General features: G+C 46.9%; 1 protein-coding gene across 7 annotated transcripts in view; it reads right to left on the bottom strand.

The window, feature by feature from the left end:
* The window catches only part of LOC139370230 (SRSF protein kinase 2-like), a 66,913-nt gene continuing 55,076 nt past the window's right edge, over positions 1 to 11,837 (bottom strand). For 2 of the 7 annotated variants that reach the window (XM_071109587.1, XM_071109601.1), the window contains 10 exons: positions 11,645 to 11,810; positions 8,287 to 8,312; positions 7,811 to 8,123; positions 6,571 to 7,491; positions 4,671 to 4,786; positions 4,428 to 4,535; positions 3,912 to 3,981; positions 2,084 to 2,176; positions 1,373 to 1,465; positions 1 to 208 (listed from right to left, as the gene is read on the bottom strand). In XM_071109587.1, coding sequence (XP_070965688.1) covers positions 24 to 208; positions 1,373 to 1,465; positions 2,084 to 2,176; positions 3,912 to 3,981; positions 4,428 to 4,535; positions 4,671 to 4,786; positions 6,571 to 7,491; positions 7,811 to 8,123; positions 8,287 to 8,312; positions 11,645 to 11,810 — 2,091 coding nt within the window. In that variant the 3' untranslated portion in view covers positions 1 to 23. The remainder of the gene's footprint in view (positions 209 to 1,372; positions 1,466 to 2,083; positions 2,177 to 3,911; positions 3,982 to 4,427; positions 4,536 to 4,670; positions 4,787 to 6,570; positions 7,492 to 7,810; positions 8,124 to 8,286; positions 8,313 to 11,644; positions 11,811 to 11,837) is intronic. The other 5 variants (XM_071109593.1, XM_071109634.1, XM_071109625.1 and 2 more) reach the window with 5 other exon arrangements.

The raw sequence follows: 11,837 nt of genomic DNA on the forward strand, positions 1-11,837 counted from the left end.
GGGGGGGGGGGGGGCTGGTGCCGCTACGAGTTGAGCCAGGGGTGGCTGAGGCAGTCCCCAGCCGAGGCCCTCTTTTCGGGGACCATCTCCAGCATGGGCAGCAGGAAGTGGGTGAAGTGGCCAGCATCCTCAGGGGCCCAGCCGTACTTCTCCACCAACACATCAAACAGGGACCAGGGCTTCAGCTTGGTGATGTGCCTCAGCTCACCTACAGGGGGAGGTAGAGAGAGAGAGAGAGAAATAGAGAGAGAGAAAGGAAGAGTAATTAGTTAAAGAGCTATGATTTGTAAAGACTAACCATGAGAGAGAAAGAGTGAGAGAGCAAGAAAGAGAGAGAGAGAAGCGAGAGAGATTAAGAGAGGGACAGAGAAGAGAGAGTAGAACCCGGGCTGCATCTCAATACTCCACAGTGGCTTCCTTCCCATGTCTCTTTGCTTTCATCTACACTGAATTGGTGGAAGCAAGGCTTCCTCACATCGCTTTCACTGTAATTATTCTCATTATTTAACATTACTTACAGTGTACCATAGATGAAGGAAAGGACACAAGCTGAAGACTATTGAGACACGGCCCAAGAAAGGCAAATCAAGGGCCTGGAGTAGCGAGCGACTGAGTCCGTCAGAACACATTAAGACCATAGAGAGATAAAAGGAGAATGAATTAAGACATCCTTTTACACCAGACGAGACCTTTGATAGAGCGAGGGAGAGAGAGAGAGAGACAGAGAACATCAAAGAAAAGGAGCTGTAATCAGAATATTAGAGCCCCATGACTGGAACATGAGAGAAGCAGGCTAGCAGCAGGGTAAGCATACCGTTTCTAAAGACACAGACACTTACCAAGGAGAGACACAGAGGTAACACACATAGATTGGTAGACAGGCCGTAGACTCGTAGAGGATAGTACTCAGAGCTCAGTCAAGTGGCTCAAATCAAATCGTGTTTGTCACATGCTTCGTAAACAACAGGCGTACACTTAACAGTGAAGTGCTTCCTTCCCAACAACGCAGAGAGAAAAATAGAAAAATAACACAAAGATAATAACATGAGGAATAAATACACCATGAGTAACTTGGCTATATACACGGGGGGGGGGTACCAGAACCGAGTTGATGAGCAGGAGTACAAGGTCATTAAGGTAGATATGGACAGGTAGGGATAAAGTTACTATGCTAATACTGGTGAAACTAGCAAGGTATTTATAACCAAAGCTTGAAAGCGCACATTTTCTGATGGATGCACTGTTTGTATTTCTAGGTGGACACACTACTCAAATACTACCGACGACTAGCTTTGTTACATGTACTAAAATGTAGAGATAAATACTGTATTCCTGTCTGCCTCGTTGGGGTAGTACCTCGTCATGACGTTACCTTTCTTGGAGAAAAACTCTCGGCTGTACCTCCCGGCGGCGACCACTTTGCGTGGAACCTTCCCCAGAAGCTCCGTGATCAGAGCGATGTGATCTGAACCCCGGCCGCCACAGCCCACACCACAAGAGAACAGGCACGGCATTACAGCATGCACACACACACACACACACACACACACACTGGAGGGATGGATGGACACACTGCTACCTGGAGACACCACATTGATAGACGGACAGACTGACGGGACAGTAAGTCTCTCCAGAAGGTACTGGAGAGGGCTATGACTAAATATGTGAAATAAAGCAAACAGACATATTGTTCCTGCTTCAAGTGCGGTCTTGAACAGCTGTGCACACCAGAGGAGGCTGGTGGGAGGAGCTATAGGAGGATGGGCTCGTTGTAATGGCTGGAATGGAATCATGGAATGCTATCAAACACATGGAAACCACGTGTTGGACTCCGTTCCATTGATTCCATTCCAGCCATTACAACGAGCCCGTCCTCCTATAGCTCCTACCACCAGCCTCCTCTGGTGCACACCAATGGTGTCTTGGTAGCCAGGCAACTTGCTGCAAAACCCATTATTGCTTATACAATTCCCATTCCACTGTGTCTATATTCATGTCTGTCTGTCTGTCTGTCTGTCTGAGTCACTGTGTGTGCTCGGGCGTCTGTGTGTCTCCGTCCCACCAGAACCTTCCCTGGTGCTACCTCTTCGGTTGAAGAACTCCCGGGAATATTTTCCGGAGAGCGCAAAGTGCCGTGGAATAACGCCCAGCAGCTCAATGATGTGGGCTATATGGTCTACAGAGGAGAGAGGGAGAAAGGAGGAAGGAGGGGGAGGAAGAGGAGAGAGGGAGCAAGGAGGAAGGGGAACAGGGAAAGGAGGAGAAGGAGAGAGGGAGAATAGGGTGAAAAGATAAAGGAGAGCGGAAAAGGAGGACAAGGAACCGGGGGATTGAGATGACAAGAGGGAAGGAAGCAAATAAGGAAGGAAGGAAGGAAGGAAGGAAGGAAGGAAGGAAGGAAGGAAGGAAGGAAGGAAGGAAAAGGAGAACAAGAAAGTAGGACAAGTAAGGAAGGCAGAGGTGGGAAGAGGAGGAAAGAGTGAAAGAGGGAGAGACAGAGAGCTCAGTGTTAGTGACCCCACACCAGAGGTGGTGAGATGGAGTAGAGAGTGCCGTGGGTTTGGAGTAGAGAGACATGCATCTATTATCTTTGAATCTGAGAGACTCATCCCCAAATATGGTGGCTCTCATTGTCGTCAATGAAGATATCATGGCAGTATCTGTCCGTACATATGGACTACATGCCATTCATGTCGATAGTATGGTGAATTATCGTTCAAGTCCCTTTTGGTGAAGTATGTGGTGGTGTAATATTGTTAGAATGGTATTTATGGAGTCAAATGTGGATAGCTGGACATGAGGTCAACAAGAGGGTTGAGGTGACAGTGTGCAGGAGGTCAACTGGACTAGGGCTTCGTGATGGACAGCATGGGGGCGGGTGGGGAGTGGGGGCCAGGAGTGAGCCGGTATAGAGGATGAGCGGGATAGGGAGGTGTAGGGAGTGTGGATGTAAATACGGGGATAGGGAGGTGTAGGGAGTGTGGATGTAAATACGGGGATAGGGAGGTGTAGGGAGTGTGGATGTGAATACGGGGATAGGGAGGTGTAGGGAGTGTGGATGTGAATACGGGGATAGGGAGATGTAGGGAGTGTGGATGTGAATACGGGGATAGGGAGGTGTAGGGAGTGTGGATGTGAATACGGGGATAGGGAGGTGTAGGGAGTGTGGATGTGAATACGGGGATAGGGAGGTGTAGGGAGTGTGGATGTGAATACGGGGATAGGGAGGTGTAGGGAGTGTGGATGTGAATACAGGGATATGGAGGTGTAGGGAGTGTGGATGTAAATACGGGGATAGGGAGCTGTAGGGAGTGTGGATGTGAATACGGGGATAGGGAGGTGTAGGGAGTGTGGATGTGAATACGGGGATAGGGAGGTGTAGGGAGTGTGGATGTGAATACGAGGATAGGGCGTGACAAGGCGGGATGAGTCAGGTCAGGTATAGATGTAGATTCGGGGATAGGTTGAGTGAGGGTAAAGATGTAGAAGGTGAGGATAGAGAGAGAGACACTAGTGGATAGGAAAACTAGAGGGGGCTATACTAAAATCTGTTGTGACTTTAACCCGTTCAAGAATGTTCTACTTTGAGCCCGTTGCAATACAAAGTATTTCAAATGTAGCCGTTATACTATCTCCAATCTGCTAGTACTACAAGGTATTACCAACGTACTAAGTGCTATCACTTAATTCAGTTGAGCAAATCTCAAAACGACAGATCAACAACAGCTGTAACTACACGGTTACTCAGTCTAAACACCTTCAAAATCAATGGTAACAACAGCAAATATTAAAACAGCTGAATCCTCTACCACTGTAATCATGCGTAGATCAATAAAGTGCAGTATTATGCCGTATTAGGTTTAGTATGAGTCTGAACCATTCGGAAACGCATGATGTATGTAGAGACTGACCCTCATCCCGGGAGTAGTCCTCTCCAGAGTGGGGCTCAAACAGGTAGTCTCCTGTAGCCAGCTCAAAAGCCTGCAGGACACACATAGGACAGGATCATCCCATCAGCACTGTGTTTGTTTGAGTGTGTGTGTGTGTGTGTGTGTGTGTGTGTGTGTCTGTGTGTGTGTGTGTCTGTCTGTGTGTGTGTGTCTGTGTGTGTGTGTGTCTGTCTTTGTGTGTGTCTCTGTGTGTCTGTTTCTGTCTGTGTGTGTGTGTCTGTGTGTGTGTGTGTCTGTGTGTGTGTGTGTCTGTGTGTGTGTGTTGCTGTCTGTGTGTGTGTGTCTGTGTGTGTGTGTGTCTGTGTGTGTGTGTGTTTCTGTCTGTGTGTGTGTGTCTGTGTGTGTGTGTGTCTGTGTGTGTGTGTTGCTGTCTGTGTGTGTGTGTCTGTGTGTGTGTGTGTGTCTGTGTGTGTGTGTGTCTGTGTGTGTGTGTGTGTCTCTGTGTGTGTGTGTGTGTGTCTGTGTGTGTGTGCTCACCATGCAGGCGGTGCTCCAAATGTCAGCAGGAGTGCTGTAGCCAGCTCCTATCAGGACCTCTATGGAGCGGTACTGTCTGGTCTGGATGTCCTCTGTGAAGTGCTTGTGCTGGGAAAGAGAAAGCAGAGGAAGGAGATAGTTTAACGACTACTGCTTATAATGCTAATGACTTTATTGTAAAACACCACAGGCACGCACGCACACGCGCACACACACACACAGACAGACACACACACGTCTTACCACCCAGCAGGCGTTGCCCAGGTCAGCTATCTTGACTCGGAGTGTGTCAGCGTTGCGGGGGTCCAGGGGGTTGACCAGCAGGTCTGCTGCTTTGGCCTTGGCTAGAACCACATCATCTAGTTTAGATAAACGGGTTAATGTTGTCGAGAAGGACAGGCAGATTATGTACAGCAAATGTGTGTCTCTGTGACTCCATGTACTGTACCTGCACATCTGTGTTGTTCATACAGTGCCTTGCGAAAGTATTCGGCCCCCTTGAACTTTGCGAACTTTTGCCACATTTCAGGCTTCAAACATAAAGATACAAAACTGTATTTTTTTGTGAAGAATCAACAACAAGTGGGACACAATCATGAAGTGGAACGACATTTATTGGATATTTCAAACTTTTTTAACAAATCAAAAACTGAAAAATTGGGCGTGCAAAATTATTCAGCCCCTTTACTTTCAGTGCAGCAAACTCTCTCCAGAAGTTCAGTGAGGATCTCTGAATGATCCAATGTTGACCTAAATGACTATTGATGATAAATACAATCCACCTGTGTGTAATCAAGTCTCCGTATAAATGCACCTGCACTGTGATAGTCTCAGAGGTCCGTTAAAAGCGCAGAGAGCATCATGAAGAACAAGGAACACACCAGGCAGGTCCGAGATACTGTTGTGAAGAAGTTTAAAGCCGGATTTGGATACAAAAAGATTTCCCAAGCTTTAAACATCCCAATGAGCACTGTGCAAGCGATAATATTGAAATGGAAGGAGTATCAGACCACTGCAAATCTACCAAGACCTGGCTGTCCCTCTAAACTTTCAGCTCATACAAGGAGAAGACTGATCAGAGATGCAGCCAAGAGGCCCATGATCACTCTGGATGAACTGCAGAGATCTACAGCTGAGGTGGGAGACTCTGTCCATAGGACAACAATCAGTCGTATATTGCACAAATCTGGCCTTTATGGAAGAGTGGCAAGAAGAAAGCCATTTCTTAAAGATATCCATAAAAAGTGTTGTTTAAAGTTTGCCACAAGCCACCTGGGAGACACACCAAACATGTGGAAGAAGGTGCTCTGGTCAGATGAAACCAAAATTGAACTTTTTGGCAACAATGTAAAACGTTATGTTTGACGTAAAAGCAACACAGCTGAACACATCATCCCCACTGTCAAACATGGTGGTGGCAGCATCATGGTTTGGGCCTGCTTTTCTTCAGCAGGGACATGGAAGATGGTTAAAATTGATGGGAAGATGGATGGAGCCAAATACAGGACCATTCTGGAAGAAAACCTGATGGAGTCTGCAAAAGACCTGAGACTGGGACGGAGATTTGTCTTCCAACAAGACAATGATCCAAAACATAAAGCAAAATCTATAATGGAATGGTTCAAAAATAAACATATCCAGGTGTTAGAATGGCCAAGTCAAAGTCCAGACCTGAATCCAATCGAGAATCTGTGGAAAGAACTGAAAACTGCTGTTCACAAATGCTCTCCATCCAACCTCACTGAGCTCGAGCTGTTTTGCAAGGAGGAATGGGAAAAAATTTCAGTCTCTCGATGTGCAAAACTGATAGACACATACCCCAAGCGACTTACAGCTGTAATCGCAGCAAAAGGTGGCGCTACAAAGTATTAACTTAAGGGGGCTGAATAATTTTGCACGCCCAATTTTTCAGTTTTTGATTTGTTAAAAAAGTTGAAATATCCAATAAATGTCGTTCCACTTCATGATTGTGTCCCACTTGTTGTTGATTCTTCACAAAAAAATACAGTTTTATATCTTTATGTTTGAAGCCTGAAATGTGGCAAAAGGTCGCAAAGTTCAAGGGGGCCGAATACTTTCGCAAGGCACTGTACATGTGTGCGAAAGAGAGCGAACGAGAGAGAGAAAGGGAGAAATGCCTCACCTTTAGGCATGTCCCCAGTGCTAGACAACGACACAGTACGGCTGCGGTCAGCAGTGGGGCTGTGAGGGGAGGTCGCGCCCCCCGGTTGACCAGCTCCGCCCCCTGTGACGGGGATTCCCGGGTCGGGGTCCAGCGGCAACTCAGGGAAGCGTGGCGCCGTGCCCCTGTGGCGCTGCGCCCCGTTGGTCAGGCCTGGTGTAACCACCTCGCCGTTGAAGAGCTCATAGAAGGAGCTGAGGGAGCTTTGGTCCCTGTCCGTGCAGCTGAACTCTGACTCCACCAGGGGGCAGTGCAGATGGATGGGGGAGGAGGTAGGGACTGGATGGTTGGCTCTGGGACCTCTCTCCCTCTCCCTCTCCTCACCCCCCAGTAGGACGTGGCCGTTGGTTTTGTGGGTGTTGTTGTTCTGGCCCGTGGCGGTGGAGGTGGAGTTGCTGAGGTTGTCAGCGCCCGTCTCTGTTTCATCGGCGTCATCGTCTTCTTCCTCATCATCATCATCATCATCATCGTCGTCATCGTCGTCGTCGTCCTCTTCCTCTTTGTCCGTTTCCTGCTCCTTGGTCTCCTCACCCTTCTCCTCCTCCTCTGTTCTCAACTCCTTCTCCTCTTTCTCTAGCGCTGGTGGCGGCTCGGCCGGAGCTGTAACCAAGTCCTCTTCATCCTCTTCGTCATCTTCCCCATCCTCCTCCTTTTCCTCCTTCTCTTCCTTTACGGCCTCTTTCCAATCCTCCTTCTCGTCCTCCTCCTCCTCGGCCTGGCCCTCTGGATTGGCTGTGTTGCCATCCCCAGGTGTGGTGGGAGTGGGTGTGGGGGTCTGTGTCTCTGTCTCTGGAGCAGGGCTGGGGGTGGGCTCCCCCTCCTGCTCTGCTGCTGCCTCTGGCATGGGGGGAACCTCTGACTGCTCCTGGGGTAGGGCAGCACCTGAAAGGCGGAGGGGGAGATAAAGAGTGGAGGAGTGAAAAAGAGAGAAGGGAGAGAGAGGAGAAAGAAAGAGGGAGAAAGAGAGAGCGAGATTGAGCTTCGGTTAGACTGTAGTTGTTTATGAATCAGCCTGGCATTGCTCCTCTCTAGAAGACCTAGTGTGAAAGGTTGGAGGCGGGCCCATCCTCCTCCAGTTCTCATTCACTCCCATTCCACACAGCTCTGAGTCACACACACTACTGAATGCGTGAATAACCAACACATTGAGGGAATGTCCACCACCACCACACTGATTGACAGTCAAACCACATCAACTCACAGGTGTGATTGGTTAGCCTGGTGGGCCTCTCCCTCTCCGCCTCTCCTTCCTCCTCCTCGTCTCCATCCTCTTCATCGTCATCATCGTCGTCATCGCTCTCACCCAGTGCGACGGCGGGCCCCAGTGCCGCGTTGCGGGGTGCGTGTTTTGGGGAGTGGGTCAACCCCTCACCTTCGGGGCCCTCTGTGGCCCTCTGTTTTTCAGCCTCTTTCTCCAGGGCCTCGATCTCCAGCATGCGTCTCTCCAACAGCTCGGTCTGACGCTTCTGCTTCTTCTTCAGCTTCTTCTTCTTGTTCTTCGAGATCTTCCCCACCTAGAGGAGAGGAGAGAGGAAGAGCGACAGGAGGGGTCTATTACAGTTAGTGACACACTGGCCCATTTGTTGAGCGACTGCAATTAGTTTGAAAAAACATTGGACAGCATAATCAGGTTTTTCCTCTGTTTATGAGGTGAATACAAAACGTTGGGCCACTCACCGGTTTGACCTGTGGTGCTGTGCTGACTGTTGGGGATGAAACAAGAGTCATACAAAGTCAGAGTCTGGAGAAAGTTCAACTTCAAACAGATCATCCCTCGCACACTCTTGTGTAATATGTACCCCCTGAATAAGACCTCATATCTTTTAGACCCTCTTAAAGACTTCAAATGAAAAATCAAGTCAAATGATATTAGTCACATATTAGTCACACACACCTTACAGTGAAATGCTTACTTACGAGCCCCTAACCAACAGTGCAGTTTAAAAAAATACGGATGAGAATAAGAGATAAAAGTAACAAGTAATTAAAGAGCAGCAGTAAAAAATAACAATACAGTGCCTTGCGAAAGTATTCGGCCCCCTTGAACTTTGCGACCTTTTGCCACATTTCAGGCTTCAAACATAAAGATATAAAACTGTATTTTTTTGTGAAGAATCAACAACAAGTGGGACACAATCATGAAGTGGAACGACATTTATTGGATATTTCAAACTTTTTAACAAATCAAAAACTAAAAAATTGGGCGTGCAAAATTATTCAGCCCCTTTACTTTCAGTGCAGCAAACTCTCTACAGAAGTTCAGTGAGGATCTCTGAATAATCCAATGTTGACCTAAATGACTAATGATGATAAATACAATCCACCTGTGTGTAATCAAGTCTCCGTATAAATGCACCTGCACTGTGATAGTCTCAGAGGTCAGTCAAAAGCGCAGAGAGCATCATGAAGAACAAGGAACACTCCAGGCAGGTCCGAGATACTGTTGTGAAGAAGTTTAAAGCCGGATTTGGATACAAAAAGATTTCCCAAGCTTTAAACATCCCAAGGAGCACTGTGCAAGCGATAATATTGAAATGGAAGGAGTATCAGACCACTGCAAATCTACCAAGACCTGGCCGTCCCTCTAAACTTTCAGCTCATACAAGGAGAAGACTGATCAGAGATGCAGCCAAGAGGCCCATGATCACTCTGGATGAACTGCAGAGATCTACAGCTGAGGTGGGAGACTGTCCATAGGACAACAATCAGTTGTATATTGCACAAATCTGGCCTTTATGGAAGTGTGGCAAGAAGAAAGCCATTTCTTAAAGATATCCATAAAAAGTGTCATTTAAAGTTTGCCACAAGCTACCTGGGAGACACACCAAACATGTGGAAGAAGGTGCTCTGGTCAGATGAAACCAAAATTGAACCTTTTGGCAACAATGCAAAACGTTATGTTTGGCGTAAAAGCAACACAGCTCATCACCCTGAACACACCATCCCCACTGTCAAACATGGTGGTGGCAGCATCATGGTTTGGGCCTGCTTTTCGTCAGCAGGGACAGGGAAGATGGTTAAAATTGATGGGAAGATGGATGGAGCCAAATACAGGACCATTCTGGAAGAAAACCTGATGGAGTCTGCAAAAGACCTGAGACTGGGACGGAGATTTGTCAACCTCTCAACCTGCTCCACTGCAGCCCCGTCGATGAGAATGCATACCCAATCCTTGGGTGAACTGTGTGAGTTGAAAGGAGGATGTATTCACAGTAATTCCAGACGACTTTATTCCCATGTCCTAGATCCATAGTAATCAACCTTTTCTCCATGTGTTACGCAATGCCCACATACAGCCCTCATCATTCCCACCTGACTCATAGGTGTGTGTGGAGTCTGAAGATGTGTCAGTCACAGGAGGCTGCTGAGGGGAGGACGGCTCATAATAATGTCTGGAACGGAGCCAGTGGAATGGCATCAACCACCTGGAAACCACGTTTTTGATGTATTTGATACAATTTCACTTATACCTCTCCAGCCATTACCACGAGCCCGTCCTCCCCAATTAAGGTGCCACCAACCTCCTGTGGTGTCCACCGGTGTATGGAACACTTAGAGATTTGAGATTTGTGAAGAAAAGTAAGGCATGGAATTAAGGCTAATTAGAGCTGTCAAATTTCGAGGGATACTATTGGATGAGTTGAGTGTCCAGCCATGTGATGTCGACACTACTTGACCCCTGGCTCTGCTAGTGACATACACGTGACAGGACAAACAAACAGTAAATTTTGAAGCGGATGTTGAAGTAACATCAGGCCTAAGACAATAGGGGAATGTGAGTGGAAGCAAAGAGTGAGCTGGCTAAATAAAAAAAACGCTTAACAACTCCGCTTCCCACCCTGTCCTCCTCTCTCTCTCCTTGCTAAAGGCACGTTTCCGTAATCACTAGCAGCTAGCTTTTAGCGGAGCCGCGACCTCTCAAGCAACCTCTCTGCCAATCAAACTAGGAAAGAGCTCGAGCCAAATTGACTGGTTGGCTTAGGCTGGCAAGATGAAGCAACAAACTAAGGGACCGCCGAACTGATTGATTCATCCATTTGGTGAATGGATTAATTAATGCTGTGACAGATATACTGATACACATCAGGGTACTGCTGATCAGAAGCAATACTTACTACTATACTGCAAACTACTGAAACTGTGAGACAGATACTTCCCGATACTAGCAATATATCTCGTCTTTCAGCAATAATAATCAAGCGGCCTATAATGGATTGGACTCTCATGCACTGATTCAACAAAGACTGAACCTGAGGTCAAGTACAGATCTCTACACGGCTTTAGGGAAGAACACCCACAAGTCATTCAATTCACTATTCAATGTTTAACTCCCAAAACACTTCAGTCTGAAATGAGGACGAGGCTACAATATAACTAACTATTTGGCAGTGGTGTAAAGTACTTAAGTAAAAAATACTTTAAAGTACTACTTAAGTAGGTATCTGTTTTGGATATCTGTACTTTACACTCCATACATTTTCGCTGACACCAAAAGTGCTGGTTACATTTTGAACGCTTAGCAGGACAGGAAAATGGTCCAATTCACAGACTTATCAAGAGAACATCCCTGGTCATCTCTACTGCCTCTGATCTGGCAGACGCACTAAACACAAATGCTTCATTTGTAAATTATGTCTGATTGTTGGAGTTTGCCCCTGGCTATCCGTAAATGAAAAATACAAGAAAATGGTGCCTTCTGGTTTGCTTAATATAAGGAATTTGAAATGATTTCTACTTTTGATATTTACATATATATATATGTTTTTTTAGCAATTACATTTACTTTTTATTCTTACGTATATTTAAAACCAAATACTTTTATTCAAGTAGTATTCTACTGGGTGACTTTCATTTTCTATTTAGGTATCTTCACTTTTACTCAATACACAGTAGCTTAAAGGGATAGTTCACCTTCAAAGTTTGCCAGATGGTTTCGAAAAAAACTGTGATTTTGGGTTATAATTATTCTGATATTTTCTTCTACAGAGAAAGAGAGTGAGGGGAGGTGGGCAGTGCCCACTGGTCTGTACCCTACCTGCTGATCCAGAGGGTGGGGGCGCCCCGGCCTTCTGCCACTCTGTGGCCTCCACGGCCATGCGGCGGACAAACGCATCGTCCACACACATCAGGATGTTCTCCGGCTTGATGTCCGTGTGGACGATCTTACACTTGCTGTGGAGGTAGTCCAAGCCCTGCAGAACCTACACACACAGGAACACAAGCGTGCC

The sequence above is a fragment of the Oncorhynchus clarkii genome, chromosome 2 (assembly GCF_045791955.1).
Source record: "Oncorhynchus clarkii lewisi isolate Uvic-CL-2024 chromosome 2, UVic_Ocla_1.0, whole genome shotgun sequence".
NCBI lineage: Eukaryota > Metazoa > Chordata > Actinopteri > Salmoniformes > Salmonidae > Oncorhynchus > Oncorhynchus clarkii.